We start from the raw sequence: 17,209 nt of genomic DNA, 5'->3' as shown, positions 1-17,209 counted from the left end.
TCAGGCACATGTGGGGAACTCCTGAAAGAGTTCTGTAGCCGAAGCCTTGAGGCAGGGACCCGTCTACATAGCTTTCAGTGTATCTTGTTCCAAAAATCATTGAGAATTTCAAGAAAACCATAGCAGAGCATGAAACTAAGCTCAGAGCCTTTTGTAAGGGTTGACTGCAGAGATTGTATGGCCACAAAGCTGTCCCTGCCTTGAGAGTTAAGGACCTCAGTGCTTAACTTCAAAGTACATTGCGAATTTAGGAAGACTTAACGGGAATCAAGGAATACAGACAAACCAAAAAACTGGCTACTGTGGACTGACTGTCTGTGTCCCACCCCATGCTGTCAGCACCTTTGGCACCTGAGTGAGAAAAAAACTCACCTGCCTGATTAATCCAGATCAGTTTGCCTTCTGGAAGATGCCTAGAATCATGTAGCAATACAGGGGCAGGCTGTGAGACTAGGGGAAAGCCGAGGGCATGTATTCATTCAGCCTAATCCCCCAGTTTTGAAGACTTCTTTTCTCTGACCTTCCAAATATATAATCTCCAACCTCCACACAACAGCCTAAGTTATCTAGAACACCACATCTGATCCTGGCCACCTCCCCCTTTCCCTGCCTAACATACCTCAATGGCTTTCTGGTGCCTTACAGTCAAACTGAGAATTCTCTTGAGTCCAGGACTCCAAGGCTCTGTGTGTTCTAGTCTCTGCTGGACACCAGCCCCACCAAGTCCTGGTGCCTGCCACTCCCTTTCTGCCTTGGAGACATAGCATCTGCTGTCCCCTCCACCTGGAATGCCTTTCCCTCTCTTTTTCCCTACCCTCTGGCCTGCCTCCCAACTTTCCTCTTTCTTGAAATCACATTTTATATGCTTTTCCAGCTCTCTGCCACCCCAACCTTGAGTTGCACATTCTTACTGCACCTTTAATTTGTCTTCAGTGTCAGTCCCCTGACTAGATGGTAAGCACCATGAGGGCAGGCTCTGTCTGTGCATCATCGTCCCTAGTACCTAGTACGGTGCCTGGAGCACAGCAGGTGCTCAGCAGGTGTCTGTTGGAAGCATGAATGGATGAACACATAATCATACACTGTCTTGTGTTATTTGTTGTCTTCACTAATTTCACCAATTAATTTTGAAGCTCTTGGACATCAGTCTGCATGTTGTCTGTTTTCCTGCATCTCCTGCAGTGCTTAACCAGGAGTACATGTTCAAGGGCTGTTACTGACTAATAGATGATGAACATTTTACACATCAGTCGTCTGCCGTTACCGTATAGACATCTAAGAGAGAAATTCAGTTATATGCTGTGTGTGTGAGTCCTTATAGATACTTTCTGCTGATTGGCCAAATAATCTTACCTATGAGATTTCTGCCTCAAAAGAAAAAAAATAAAGCTGTGATATGAGTATCTCCCTCACAATCTAAGTTTATTGATGTCAGAAACAGTCTTGATACAAGACTTTGAAGGGCTGGATGTGTTCAATTCACTCTGGTGTGAGTGCATCATCCATTTAGGTATATATAAATGTGCATAATCCTGTCTGTTGTGATAACAACTGGTAAGAATTTGTCTGACAATAGGAATTGATTTGCCATCATTCTTTCCTACAGTGTGGCTTGCCCTCAAGTCCTTGTTCAAGATGGCATTTGTATGGGAGATGTCCAGTGATAAAAATCTTAATGGAATACTCAGGAACAATATGGCTTTTTGTAACTTTCACAACTGATATTTTGACCTACTGGGTTGTTACTTTTCAATGTCTAGTCCCTCCAATGGATTCCCCCCTTGTCATGTTGTTTTTCTAGATGGGCAGCCCTGGATGGCATTAAAAATATTGTCAGCATACTTAGTAAAATCTACTTTCCCACGTTCTTTTAAATATCCTTTGCAGACAAGAAGCCCCAAACTGTCTCACAGTCCTCAACCTCCCAATTTTGGTGACCCAGTCGAGCATTTGTCGGAGACGTCTGGTGATTCTTTGGAAGCCATGTCTGAAGGAGAAGCTCTAAGTCCTTTTTCCAGAGGCAGCCGGACACGAGCGAGCCTTCCGGTGGTGAGGTCAACCAACCAAACAAAAGAAAGATCTCTGGGTAAGCCTTTGAAGGCACTATGTGATGCCCCCCTTATTACTGTGTATGTGTATTTGTATGCTTATGAGCACATGCCCCTGCATCCAAATGTGAACTTGATCCTGTTTGTAAAAACACAAGTACTGAGAAACTTCACTGATTTAACATCAAGCATTGAGGATTCACTTCCAGAGGAAGCAGCAAGTCCAAGCTGTATCTTTAGGGCTGGGAACATGCAGATCTGGCTGGGGTCAGCCTCTGGCACAAGAGGCTAGTGTACTGGACTGTGTTCCTAGTATAAGGAATAGCAAGGGAGAGACCGTGGAGTGAGTTCACTTCTCAAGAGGACCCCAGTCTCAGAAACCTGGATGGGTGGCTTCTGAACCCAGTCATGTGGGTTTGCACCAGCCCCACGCCTCTGTCTGGCATCCTGGGGGAGGACAGGAATGGCTCCAGAAAGAAAAGGTGCAGTGTGGCCAACACCCTTAACTGTTAGGGGAAGCCATGAATGGGGTCTCTTGCCCCCACCACACAAAAGTACCGAGGAGCTTGGCACATATTTGGCACAGCTTTTCCCTCTAACAAGCTTTTAAGAAAAGCAGGAGTTTATCCGCCTTATCGTTTGTTTCCTTCATGCTGGGTGTTCACTTTCTATCTTGTTGTGCTTTTCCTTTTTTTGTGGTTTTTTTCCGGCCCTTTAATTACATGCACAGGTCATGAGGATTTAGGTCTCTTTGCAGTGTACACCACTGGTGTGGTGTTTCATACGCTTCACCTGCCATTTTCAGGTTCTGCCTCAGTATCTTGAGTTTGCAGACAGATAACAGGGGAGAGAGGGCCAGGAACAGGATCAACCCACAAAAGGCTTCAGGGTCTGGCTGCTGCAGAAGACAGCTGGATTTTGCCACATAAAGCCTAGCAAATGCCTTGTGTAAAGAAGAAGAGAGAAGAAAGCTGTGGGGAGGTGTCCTGATTTTGTTTCCTTGGTTGCATATGACAACCAGAGCAGACTGAGTTCAGACATTGTCCTATCTGTCCTTAAAAGAAACAAAGAAACAAACAAGAAGCCTATTGTTATTTGCATTATCAATATTGATTTTTAACACTAAAATTTATATATACTTCATCTTAGGTTAATCATCCAGGGCCCTCATTTTACAAATGAGATACAAAAGCCACAGCGTATCTGCTTTTCCTTTTTTTTTTTTTTTTTTGAGATCACATATTTAATTAAATGGCACAAGTGGGAAGTCTAGGCCTCCAGTTTCTGTTAGTCTTACCTAAGGAGCAGTGTGAAGATGACACAGGCCCCACATCACTGCCAGGCAGAGGCTTTCCATCTGGATTACAGCTCTGTGCTCTCTTAATCCTACTCGTGTTGGGCGCCGGAGCCAGCCAGGAATGGAATTTCTTCTCTGGGCCTTGCAGGAAATGAGTGAGGTTCAAGTCTCTGTAAAGATAACGTGTCCTTTGCAAAATAAAATGAAGATAAGAATAAAGGCCTATGCACCTTCCCCCATCCCTGGGGAACACTGAGTCTGTGGGATAATGGACCCTTTGTTTTACAGGCAAGAACTCCCCCCAGCAGCCAAGTGCGGTTGGCAGTGCAGGTAGATACTGGCCTTACTCAAGGGGAGAGGCAGCGGGGCCCCCTGGCAGCCCTGCCCCAGCGGTTGCTGAGGGCGGCTGGTGTTTTCTCATGGGGTGGCTGTGCTTTTGCAAAATGCTCCGTTTTATACTCTGAGTGCATCTTGCGGTGAAGTTCTGTCGAGCAGTCACAGAGGATTAAAAAATGCATCTGAGGTTTTTATTCTTTCAGCTCCGTGAGGGGTTTCTGGCCTGCGATTTTTACAATTACCGGATAAAAATGAAGGAATACAGTGAGCGTAGAAGAGAGGAATGAGAAGTTTGTCCAAGTAAGAGGAACTCTGGTTCCAGAAAATGAGGCTGGCACTGGGCCAGTGCAGTTGACGCTGCCCTTGACTGCCTCCCTGTGGCCGATTTGGGAATATTCTCCTGGGCGCACCTGGACTCATGGCGTAATTCAGTTGAGCCAGGATGGGAAATAAACAGGAAAGTATGAGTCAGGGAGGAGTCTAAACACAGGCTCTCTGCCAGGGGCCCTGCTCAGCCTTGTTTGGGAAAATCCCCATGTGCATGGCTTTATTTAACGCCAAACACAGGCTACTGGGAAAAGCAAGCTACCCAGAGAGCTGGGGTGCCTGGAGTAGGAAATGTCCTCCAGCACTCAGTGGCAGAGGAGCACAGACATGACTCCACGAGGCCTCAGGAACTGCAGATTGGTGACTGAGCTGTGACCGTCTGCAAAGCCGCTGTTGGTGCCATTTGTAAACCCTGGGTACCTTTTGGCATCTCTACATTGACATTTTATATTCACAGAATTTTAAGATCACTCCAAAGCCCTGTTGATCCTGTCTTTAGTTAAAATTTGCATAGTTTGTTCATCATAGATTTTTGCATTCATTTTGATTTTTAAAACTATCACATGAAAATATTATTCATCTTGATTTATCTGAATCTGAATTTGTCTGTATACCTGAAAATATTATTTATCTGAATTTGGGGGGAGGGCTTAGGTTTTGTACTCAAGAAGTAATGCCTCCCTCTGCTCGCCCCAAAGGCTGCCCTGTGTGTCACCCCAGAAATGTCATACACCACGGGGGTGGCCTCCCAGCCCAGAATGGGGCCCTTGGGAAAGCCCAGCTGCAGCTTCTGCACATGCACAGTGTGTCACTGGTGCCCTCCCCGGTGCAGGTCGAGCTTCCTGGAGGCGGGCATCCTGAGAGCTGATCCGGGTTGGATGGAATCCTCAAACCACTCCCGCTCCCTAGAGGGATCTCACTTGAGGCAGCCTGTGCCTGGAGATAAACTTGCCTTCTTAATCATTTTCCACTTGAATAATTCCTCCTTTGTATTACTTTAGCATATTTAGGGGATGTGAAGAGCACAGGGAGGCTGCACATAGTACATTTCCCGGGGAGGTTTTTAGAAGATATGGAGGAGAGAGAAGGTAGAGCTGCAAGTCGTTGTTACGGACAGAGAAGTTAGACATCGCTGGCGTTTGTATGATACTTTCCCTCAGCAGCTGCCTTGCATGTATGATGTGAGCTGCTCATTTGGGAGAGGCATTCTGGGACTGCAGGCAGGGCCAGATTTCAGCAAACTCACAAGGCCATTCTGATGCTGAGGGCCAACTAGCCATTCCTGGAGATTTACAAAGCAGAAAGGTACAGAAAGAAATTTGCTCAGCGGCTCTGATTTATAACAAGACCAGTCTAAATCTTTACTCCTACAGAGTGGTGGGTTCCCGTGCACTCCACCCACCCAGAGCCCAGATGAAAATCTCAGTGGAATTTATATCATTTCTCTTTCCCCCTCTCCGGTGAAAACAGAGATTAGGAGAAAGGAAGTCTACAAAATGAAACAAAAATCGCTTTGCAATCCAGTTTGGTTTGAGAAATTATTTCCATGAAAAATTGTCCTGCTGATATTAGGGCTGGGTCTTAATGATGGAATAGTTTGTTTTTAGTCATCACTGCCTTATGAATCCCTGTCTGGAATGTCACCACGGGCAGGGGCAGGCGTGGGCTGCTCCACAGTCGGCTTTGGGGAAAGGGCAGCCACAAGATGTTCCCATCCTTCTCTGTGCCCTCAGGAATTTGAAAATAAAACCCCTGTGGAATCAAGAGCAGCACCATTTTCCTTCTGGCTGCAGCCAAAGGCCTTTATTGACCATATTCTGAGTGGGAGCTTTCAAAAAGAGACCTCCTTAACCAGCCCAGCAGCCAGAGGTGTCCCACTTCTGTAACAAATTGCCCTTAAACACTCAGACTCAACAAACAAGATTGAATTTAAAAGGCTTGGGAGGATTTTAGGCTAATTGTGGGAGAATATTCTCAACATGGGTATGAATTGAGTATCTCTGTGGCTGTCCTTTTATTCCAAGGTGGTAATAAAAGTGAGAGTGGAGAGGATTTAAGGAAAAAAAAGGTTCATGGTTGCCAGAATCTCCCCTCCTGTGCACAAAAATGGGCAGAAGTTTAGAGCAAATGACTGAGGGAACCCCCATCCACAAGCAGAAAGCCTAGAGGTGCTGTGGGCAACGACTATACGGCTTATATTAGGTTGTTGGCGTGAAGAGCTATCCCTTGGGTAATTAAAAGAGAAACAAATTTCAGACAAATGATAAGTATTGCTTTATAGAGTAATGAAACATTTATGAAGTTTGTGTTCCTAAGCACCAGGAGTGATTGAAATGTTAAAAAACAAATGAAAGATTACAGAAGGGAGTTTCATAGCAGGTCAGTAGATTTGGGACACGTTCCTGATGTTTTTAGGGTATGATCAAAGAAAAGGTCAGAGAATTCCCTATACCATGGACCCATTCTGGAACAGCAAATGCTCTGGGTCCCAAAAGGACAAACCAAAGCACTTGTGGAGGCTTTTGAATTTTCTTCAGCATTATTTGTCTTCATCCCAGGGCACAGTCACTAGCTTGACAGCACTGAGAGTCGGGGCTGCTGGCAGCTACCTGTTTGTCTAGTGGGTTCTGTAGCATCCCAGTTCTACAGGGAAAATTTAGCCCAAAGATTCTGCAAGCCATTTACAAAATAACTTTTGCTTAAGCTGGAGTCAGTTCAGTTCTCTGCAGCTGAACCCTGAGTGAGATTCAAGGGTCTGATTTCTGGTATTCGCAGATATTGTAGCATTGCCTACTCTGCGTATTTCAGAAAATATGACCGGTACCGGTGGGTACAGACAGGTGGCTTCTAGAGAATTGGTGATAATCTGGAGAATGCACTGGAGGTGTAGCTACCCAGCTGCACTACCCAGCTGTGTTCCTCAGAACTCCAGTGCTCTGTGGAGTTTTCTCTGCTCTAAGTATTGCGGTTTCATATAAGACTCCATGTGAAAAGTTAGCTCTGCTTAACTACTAATACACCTACACACACACCAGGGAGGATATGAGGGACGAAAAAAAGAAAGAATTTAGGAAGAAATTTTCTCTGTGGAACGGGAGTCCTTGAGTACTTTAGTTGTCTGTACTGAGTGAGTCAAAAACATTGTCTTAGTTTTCTTGCACTTAATGTAATGATCACCCTGAAAGGTAGTTCCTGGAAACTGAATCAGTCTTTATACCAAGGGGAAAAAATGGATTTGGAGCTGGGAATTAACCACTGAAAGGAATATTTCAAGAAATCCACTGGTATAGTAACACATGTTTTTGTGATACAAGTAATCACCCCTAATTTCTCCTTTTAAACTTGGATGTTCAAATGTGAGGTTTTCTGAAAGACGGGAGTACTTACCCAGGTTTATCCATTTGGCTCTCAGTTCACCCATAAGAAAGACTGTTCCTGCAAAAGATTGTGTAGACTCATGATTTGTTTGTGCTACTTTTCTTAAAAATGAAGTTAGATGTCTCTCGCTATTAACATTCCTGCATTGAAACTTTAGAACAGATTTCTCAGACTCTGAAGAAATTGCCTAGTTAACATCATACCCAAAGAATTCTATGCCCTTTAGCAATATCCTGAGGATGACTTGCAGACAGGAGGCAGGTAGGAAAAGCATCAGTGGAGGCGGATAGAAGATTTGATTGGTTCTAAGGGCCAGAGCCCTCCTGTACCACCGTTAGTGTACCAGGTGTGACATTGGTTAGGTGGGACAATGAGGAGTCCTGGAGGAAACCTGAGCTGTGCTGGTTCTCTGTTTTCCTTTACAGCTGGGGTGTTGTTTAACCTGAGTTACAGATCATCTTTTTATAAAGTTGATATAAAATGTTCCAGTGCTGCAGGTGGAGCTATGGGATAACTGAAAAGGTGACTTAAATTTCCAAAGCCATTTCAGAAAATCAATCTGTCAGCAAACTATTGTGAAGAATTTCTTTCTGTCACAGCTGTGATACCCCATCCTGACCTAGACACCTAGATAATATTTTCACTTTTTATATCTGGTGTAAAAAAATATATACTCTTGTTCAAAAAAGGAACCCTTCATCAAATTTCATATGACAGCAGAAGAAAGTAAGGCAAGTTTTATCTGTTATTTATACCTCTCTACATCAAAAAGATTTGATTTGACTCATTCAAAAACAATAAAAATATGTAAGAACTATTAAAACAATAATTAACCACATAGCACTTGGGCACAATATGTGTACCAGAAAAATTAAGATTGCGATAATTGCTATATAATTGGAGCCAAGACAAAATAAAAAAGACAAAAGGAGAAGTGTAATGAGTCAAATGTATTTCATTATTTAAGAAGAGGTTTATACTAGTTCAGTAGACAAAAAAGTTTAAAGCATTATAATCGAGGAACTCCTGTATCTGAATGTTGTTGACATTGTATTATGTAACAGACAGTTATAGTTAGCAGTTGTTTTACCACAAGGCATTCCATACAGCTACGTCTATACATAAAAAACTTCAAAGATCCAAGGATGTAGTATGAAGCCATGTTGTCAGAAGGCATGTCTTTTGGATTCTGTAGGTTTCTGGTAACCTCATCTGATACATGGAAAAGCATTGGTAGAGTCTTGATAACTGACCTACTCTCAGAGGAGAGGCCCCTGCTAGTAACTGTCTCATCAGTGTGGTAACTTCAGATGGCAGAGGAAAATGTGAGGGGTGGGTCATTGAAAGCTTGAATGGCACAAAAGACTTAGAGAAGAAATATCTCCCACAACATTCCACATCTTCAATACGTTTTAACAATACTAGCTGTTACTCTATACTCTTTCCAGGATTGAGATTAGAAGGACCTGTATTCAGGTAATACACTCAGATATGCTCTGCTCTGGTTTGCTTGGAATAAGAGAACAGACATTAAAAAATGTTGCCTGAACTACTTATGAGGGAAAAGATTTGGTTTATCGATCTCTTGTTTTCCTTTGCCATGAAAATGCCCCCTAAAATCTGTTGGCGATGTCTTGCTATTTTTTTGGTAAATGCAAGATTCGTGCACACTTAGAAGTTTCTTGCCATTAATTTGTTCTTTAAAAGCTGACTTTAAAATATAATCCTTTCTGTTCGTCTATCTTTATATGAGTTCCCACACATTTTTGCACCAGCTTTTAAAAAATAGGCTATGAAATACTAAAAATAATATTAAGATTCAAGCTTTCTGTCATATACCCAGGTAGACCTCCATTCTTGATGGCATCCTAACAGAAGCCACCAGAAGGCTGCCACTGACATGTGGAAACTGAGATGTGGGGCAGCTGCTTTTATTTCAGACAAAAGCAGAAGAACTGGGGAAGGTGGACTTCCTGCATGTCTGGGTAGACATATGTCTTCTCAGGTGAAAGGACTGGTGAATTCCCATCAAGATTTCTAGAGTTGGTCTAGTGTTATGGATTGCAGCTGAGCAGCCTCAAGGCCCTCTCTGAGCCAGTAGAGGACTCACTTTCTGGAAGCCCTTTCTGAGCATGAACAGGCAAGCCTTAAGACACCACCATGATGGCCTTCAGTTTCTTGCTAGTCTGAGTCCCTCTCTTAGGGGCTGTGATTGGCCGAATTGTATATCCCCATTCAAGGTGAGATGTTGAAGCATTACCACCAGTATCACAGGACGTGACTGTATTTGGAGAGAGGGCCTTTGAAGAGGAAATTAAGTTAAAATGTGGTCATTACATTGGGCCCTAATCCAGTGGCACTGGTGTTCTTATGACAAAAAATTAGGACAGGGAACAGGTGCAGAGGGGCCACCATGTGAAGACACAGAGAGAAGATGGCCATCTGTGAGCCAAGGAGTGAGGCCTCGGAACCAACTTTGCTGACACTTTCAGACTTCCAGCCCCAGAACTGTGAGAAAACACAATCCCGTTGTCAGGCCACCTGGTCTGTGGAACTTGGCTGTGGCAGCCCCCGCAGACTAATACATGAGCCCAGGACCCTCTTCTCCCTCCCACTTTCTATTTGAGGGGACAGTCAAACTTTTGGCAGTTGTCACAAACTTGAAGTGTTTCCTTTTCAAGACAGTAAAATTGGGTTCATCAAGTTTTCTATTTTCATTTGGTTTTATTCTATCCTTGTCAACCTTAGCACAGCACGTTAACTTGGTTTTCGAGCTTTGCAAGGGGAAATTTTAAAAACCTTGGTATATATTCAAATCCTTTTCTGTTTGGAATCTCCCAATCCTCATCCTCAAATTTAGCAAATGAGAGTTGTTTGGCATCTGACTCATTTCATTGTATCCCATCAGGAAAAGCTCCTAATTTAATCATGCTGAGTTTGAGTTCTCAAAAGTTTGGTAATGTCATTACAATTATATTCCCACCAACTTTCCTCTTTTCAGGGTTTTTCTAAGGTGTTAATTGGCTGTCAGACATCTCTGGCTAAGTGTCTCCCAATAATATAAAGCTAAATATGACAAAAATAAGTCCTTCATTTTTTTTCAACCACAACTTTTGCCCACTTCTCAATTTTTTTCTCTATTCATGTATTTATGCATTTATTAACAGTCTATCCAGTTTCTGGCACTATTAAAGTGCCATAGTGAGTTATTTTAAAAATATATGAAATCTGGTTCTTGTATTTAAGGAATTTTCAGTATAACGAAAGACACATGGTAACCATGTAAAGACTTTAAAATATACATAAATCAAAGACTGCACACATGTAGCTGTGCATACACCCAGCCAGCATGGAACTATGCCCATGCTACCCTCTCTGCTTCGATTCAAGTCCCTGTGCCCAGCACCTCTGTCTGCCTTGCCCCCTCCTCACCTCATTCAGACCTCTGCACCTGATCACAGCCAGTGTCTATTTCTTGCTCAAACTGCACTTTCAGTGAAGGTTGGCAGGAGTATTCGCCTATCGCAGACACTCAGAGACCCAGGCTGATAGAAGCTCCATATCAACATGTCACTAAAACAGGATAAAAGGAGCATGACAAGTCTGGCTCTGGCTCTTAAACTACAAGCAGTGATGTTTCAGTTTAAAGAAGTCAGAATGCCATGCTCAACTTGCAAGGGGCCAAGGAGGTGCAAGCAACAGTGTGCCTAGAGCAGAAGGAGAGTATCTGTGGAACAATGTTCATGGCAACCCGACTGAATTCATAAATTTACAGAGAAATTATCAGGACCACCAAAACTCTTACAGCAGGTCATTCAACTGAAGAGAGAAATAATCAACTAGAATATAAATCTTAAGAAACCTCACATGATGATAGAAAAGATAAAAAGTAAAAAGAAAATATGAAAGAACAATTCAGAGGCAGGATAAAACAACCAAGACTACCTGATAGGAATTCTGAAAGACAAGGCTAGAAATAACTGGGAAAGGACAAGAGTGGAAAATGTAATGAATGAGAATTTTTCTAGAATTGAAGACAGAGCTGAACCTTAAGATGGAAGTACAATATAAAATGTTAAGAAAGATTTAAGAAGTAAAATCCACACATAGGCCCACTGTATGGAGACTCCAAAACATCAAATATAAAAAGAAAATCTTTAAAGCAGCCAGAGAGAAAGGGAGGTAATCTGTGAAGAAAAGAAAACTTGTCAACAGCATGCCTTTCATGATCCAAGAATCAGAAAACAATGAAATAGTAATTTCAAAATCCTGGGGTGAATATCACTTTCAATCAATATTTCTCTGACCAGCAAAGTTATTACTTACATATGAATAAGGGCAAAAAATAAGTCATTTTCAGATAAATAAGATTAAGAATATTTAGCATTCTGAGATTCTGGCTGAAAGAACTAGTAACATGTATTTCACACAAAAGTCCTCAACAAAATATTAACAAATTAAATCCAACAGTGTATGAAATGAATGATCACAACAAAGTGATTTGTTTCAGGTATGCAAGGCTGGTTGAATATTTGAAATTCAATCAATGTAATTGACCATATCAATAGACTAAAGAAGAAAAATTACATGATGGTATCAGTTGACACACAAAAAGCAGTTGAAAAAAATCCATACCCATTTGTGGTTAAAAGAAGATAAAACTCCCAGCAAACTTAGAATAGAAGGGAACTTTCTCACCTCATAAAAAGCATCTACAAAACCCTATAGCTACATCATACTTAATGATAAGAGACTGAATGTTTTCTCTGTACAATTGGAAATGAGGCCAGAATGTTCAATCTCACCACTCTTATTCAACGTAATTCTGGATGTTCTAGCCAGTGCAAGAGACAAGATAAAAAGCATGCTATTTGGAAAGGAAGAAATAAAATTGTCTCTGTTTCCAGATGACATCATCTACATAGAAAATCCCAAAGAATGTACCAAACTCCCTGCCCCCCAAAAAACCACATAGAAGTAATAAGTGAGTTCAGCAAACTCACAGGGAACAAGATCAACACACAAAATCAATTGCATTTCCACATACTAACAGCAAACAAATGGAGGCCAAAATTAGTAACACAACACCATTTACAATTATTTCAAAAAAAACTGGAATACTTAGGTATAAGTCTAATAAAACATATGTAGGACCTATATGCTGAAAATTATAATACACTGCTAAAGGAAGTCAAAGACCTAATAATTGAAGAGAAATACTGTTGTTGTAGTTCGGGAGGCTCAAAAAAGTAACAATGTCACTTCTCCCCAAATTGATCTATAGTTTTAGACAATTTCTATTAAAATCACAGCAATATTTTTTATAAACACAAATTTATATTAAAAAGGCAGAGGAGGTAGGATAACTAAAACAATTTTGACCAAGAAGTATAAAGGAGAAATCACTACCTGATTTCAAGTCTTAATATAGAGCTCCAGTAATCAAGTGTTTGTGGTATTGGCAGAGGGATAAACAGTAGGGATCAATGAGATATAATAGAGGACTCAGAAATACACCCACACAATTATGCCCAACTGATTAGTGACAAAATTGCAAAAGCAATTTGATGGCTTTGGTAATAGCCAGAGCTGGAAACTGCCCAAATGTGACAGTTAAACAAATGGGATATATCCATACTGTGGATTAGTACTGTGATAAAAAGAGACAGATGAACACAGTGATATGGATGTACCTGAAGGGAGGGAACTTTGCAGAGTGAAAAACAAAGCACCGATCTCTAGAGGGACATTCTGTTTATATAAAACACTATTAAAAATCATAGAAATGGAGAACAGATTAGTAGCTGCCATGGGCCATTGGGGGGCTGGCTGCAAAGGAGTAGCAGGTGGGAGTGTTGTTATGATGTACATACCATTAGAGATCATGATTGCGATAATCGTCACACAGAATTAAATTTCATAGAGTTACACACACACACACATGAACACATGTATCTGAGTAAGTTCTGTGGCTTCTCCCAATTTCAGTGACCTGCCTGTGTGACTATACAATTATTCAAAATGTCAACATTGTTGGAAGCAGGGTGAAGGGCACATGGGACCTCCCTATACATTTCTTTGCAACTTTACATGAGTCTAGATTTATTTCAAAATAAGCTCAAAATATATATTTTTCTATGAACTATAATAAGCCTAGGAGGAGAAGTGGAGAGTGTGAAATGATCGTGAGAAAATAAATTTGTAACCGTGTTTTTTGGAAAATCTACATAAGCAACAGTCATAATGAATCATGTATGGGAGTTAAAAGCAAGATAAAATAAAAATGCCAGATAGAAACAATGTAAGACCAGGGAGGGTAATCAGAGTAAAAACAATCTAAAATCCTCCTATTGTCTAGGAGGAAGATAGAAAACCATATGGTTGAAATACCTTAATGATAAAAAGGTAGAATGGCATTTGAACCAACCTATGTTATTTTAATTCATCCTTAAATCATATCCTGAGCACCTGTCTGACCTGTGTCTGGAAACCGGCTGAAGTCACTAACTGCAATACTAATTCTGAAAGAAGGCAAAAACCCTTTTCGTTGATGAAGAAACAGGGTAAATGGGGGTAAATTACACATGAAAGGTTGTAGAGTAAGAGGTGAAGCCAGGATTTGAATCCAGGGCTCTCAGAAACCTAAGACTACATTCTTTTCACTCCACTGTTCTCCCCTTCCTTCACCCCGTGCATAATGACTATTGAAATAAATAAATTTTCTAAAGAGAATTCCTACCATGTTTTGAAGGTGAAATATTTTTACCTTTTGTCAAATGAAATACGAATCCTCTCCAGCTATGGGTAAAACAGAAAGTTTCCATATCAACCCTTGGCATTTAATGTCATTGCCCAAACTATGGGCAAAACTTAATGCAAAACAGAAAGTTTGTAGTTCTTCCCTTTCCCTTTGTCAGCTCTGAGCAATCATCGTGAAGCTGTGTCATGCAGGAGCTGATCATTCAGCTAGTTGGGTTACTTGGAAGAATGAAGAATATCAGTTAACATCTAGTTTAGTGTTTTTTCCATACAATGAGCATAGAAATGAAAATCCTCATCCTCTGTGGATGAGAAGGGAGGTGCTATTTTGAAGATGAGGGAAAACCAGTAGTCTATTGAACTATTAATTAATTTCCTATTTGTTAATCTTGCTTCTCTTTCTCCTGATGCTAGAATGTTCTTGAAGCCCAAGTATGCTAAAATATATTCTCATACATATTTACAGAGTATACAAGCAGAACACACACACACATTGGAAGAGAGTCTCTAAGAAAAAGGTGTTAGGATTTAGTTGCTCATTTTTGTTGGCAGATTTGAATAAAAGAAACCTGAAGATTCACCTTTGATCTAACAGGCCTTTTCTCCCTCTTTCAGCCAGAAATAAATGACTAACACTCTTCACGTTATAGAATTGAAAGAAAGAGTACTTTTTAAAAATCTTACTTAAACCCTTATGCAGAAGCTTCTATTTACTGGCTCATAAAAGATTTTATACCTCATCTGTTGTACTTAGGATGACTATAGGAAAGGTACTAGAAAAAGAACTGAAATGTGTTTCCTCCTGAAGTTAGAATTATAATCAGGTATATATTCAACAATCTGACTTTCCACAGTGTGTACAGATTTCTGTATTGGCAGGAAGTATTGAAGTAAACCCAAAGAGAGCATTAAGCAAAAAGTAGCTTTAAACGCTAACAACATGTCTGACTGCCCACCCCTTTGTGTGCATGGTTCAGAGTGTGTTTTTTCCAGCCTTTTCACCATTGGCTCATCCAGTAAAACAACAGAAACATCATTCAGAGGCTGAGCTCACAGCCGTCTTCGAAAATAACGAACATTCTGATCCCAGTATCCGGAACCACCCCAGCTCAACATTCAGACACTTGGGGCAAATCCCTTACTCTTTCTAAGCTTCAGTTTCTTCATCCATAAAATCCTAATGCATTTCCCAGGAGATCTGTGAGAAAGAGGGGCAGTAGAAAAATTGTGATAAAAAACACAATGTCTCCCCAAAATTCTTCCTGGTGATAAAATAGGAGAATGCTTGGTTTCCTTGTGCCTCTGATAAAGTCATAGTAGCTATTCTTTGACCAAGGAAAAACCAAATGCAAAGTACCAGAAAGAAAAAATCACCAAAAGGCAGGCAGGCATGAGCATAATGCTCTAATTGTTCATGCCAGGCCCTGTTTTGGAGTCAGTGCCTTTCCTAAGCAGTCTTCAACAGACCTCCTAATCAGTGTGGTCATGGCTGTGGGCAGTGGCCTGGTAGCTCACCTTATCCAGGTGGGCCCATGATAGTTGGCTCCACTGAAAACTGGCCTCTTCCCCCAAAAATATTAAAAAGTCACTTCTGAAATTTTTGTTGAAGACCCTAACTTTTCATAGAATGGCCCTCATAATATTTATCAATGTTTTGATTAGCTAAGGTTTGCCTGGATCAAAATGGTTATGATTTCTCTTACACATTAACCTTGAGGAGTCGTATAACATATACTTCAAGCATTACATCCCAGCCGTATCATCTCCCACAATGCAACACTGGTCACATTACCTGATTACTCTTGGCCTCAACTCCCTCATCTGCAAATGGTTGTAAAAGTAGAACCTACTTCACAGCATTGTTATAAGCATTACATTAGTTTATTTATGTTAGTTGCTCAGTGTAGTTAGTGCCTGAGACACAGTAAGTACTACATAAGTTGGGAATTTATTTTTACTAATCATTTTGTAAAGCCACTGTGGAAAAATAAATCATGAGCTATGACCCTACCTTCTAAATGTATCTAGAACCCATCCACTTTCTACCTCCTATACTCCTAGTCCACCTTTTGCTAGGACTTTGCAGTAGCCTCCTAACTGGTTCCCCTGCTTTCCCTCTTGCCACCAGCTGTCTCCATAGCCTAGCCTAAGTGTTCATTCCAACCCTTGCATCACATCACACCACTCTTCTGTTCCATGTGCCACATGGTGCATCCTCTCATTCACAGTACAAGGCTCTCCACCACCAGCTGAGTACAGGCCCACCTGCCATTTAGCCTCTTCTCCTGGCACCTTCCCCATGCCCTTCTGCTCCAGCTACTGGCATCCAGGCAGTTGGCTTAACAGCCTAGCTTATTGCTATTCAAGGCCTTTGTGCTTTCTATTCCCTTGGCCTGGAATGTTCTTCTCCTAGATATCTGTGGGAAGGATGCTTCTCTGGCTCAGTATTGTTTTAATCACATGTTGTCTTATCTAAAGTGGGCTTCCTGGCCACCCTTTCTGAAATATCTTTTCCTTTCCTGTTATATTTATCCTAACCTCTTGTATTTCCCTACAGGGAACTAATTACTGCCTGCCATAGTATTTGCTTATTGGTTTATTGGTGTATCCCTGTCTCTCCCTGACTAGCATAAATGCTCCATTAGAGCAGGTGTCTTGTTTCATTCATTGCTGTTTTACAAGCTCCTCATATGTGCCTACATATATAGCAGACACTCAATGTGTGTTGACTCAATTAATGAACTAGAGTGGGTGATATAGTAGTGCATTTTTGACTGTCAAAGCACATTGACATACACTATCTTACTGAATCCCACGAAGTAGGAATCACAAAGAGGCAAATTTCTTTTCTTACACCTACAAAGAATAGATCAAATCCCAGGAAGATTTCCATAGTGACAGAAAGCAGATCAGTGGTTACTCAGGGCGAGGGTTACAGAGGTTACAATGGAACTTTGGCAACCAGTGCAGATACTCATTGTCTTCATTGTGGTGATAGTTTCACAGGCATATGCATAAATCAAAGCTTAGCCAAATTGTGCACTTTAAATATGTACAATTTACT

General features: G+C 41.3%; 1 protein-coding gene across 16 annotated transcripts in view; it reads left to right on the top strand.

Annotated features, from left to right (window-relative positions):
- The window catches only part of KIAA1217 (KIAA1217 ortholog), a 622,979-nt gene that overhangs the window by 495,077 nt on the left and 110,693 nt on the right, over positions 1-17,209 (top strand). For all 16 annotated transcript variants that reach the window (XM_073229082.1, XM_073229079.1, XM_073229087.1 and 13 more), the window contains one exon: positions 1,888-2,086. In XM_073229082.1, the coding sequence (XP_073085183.1) occupies positions 1,888-2,086 (199 nt within the window). The remainder of the gene's footprint in view (positions 1-1,887; positions 2,087-17,209) is intronic.

The sequence above is a fragment of the Manis javanica genome, chromosome 2 (genome assembly GCF_040802235.1).
Source record: "Manis javanica isolate MJ-LG chromosome 2, MJ_LKY, whole genome shotgun sequence".
Taxonomy (NCBI): Eukaryota; Metazoa; Chordata; class Mammalia; order Pholidota; family Manidae; genus Manis; species Manis javanica.
Note: the sequence above shows the minus strand (reverse complement) of the source record. Positions and strands in the feature narration are given on the sequence as shown.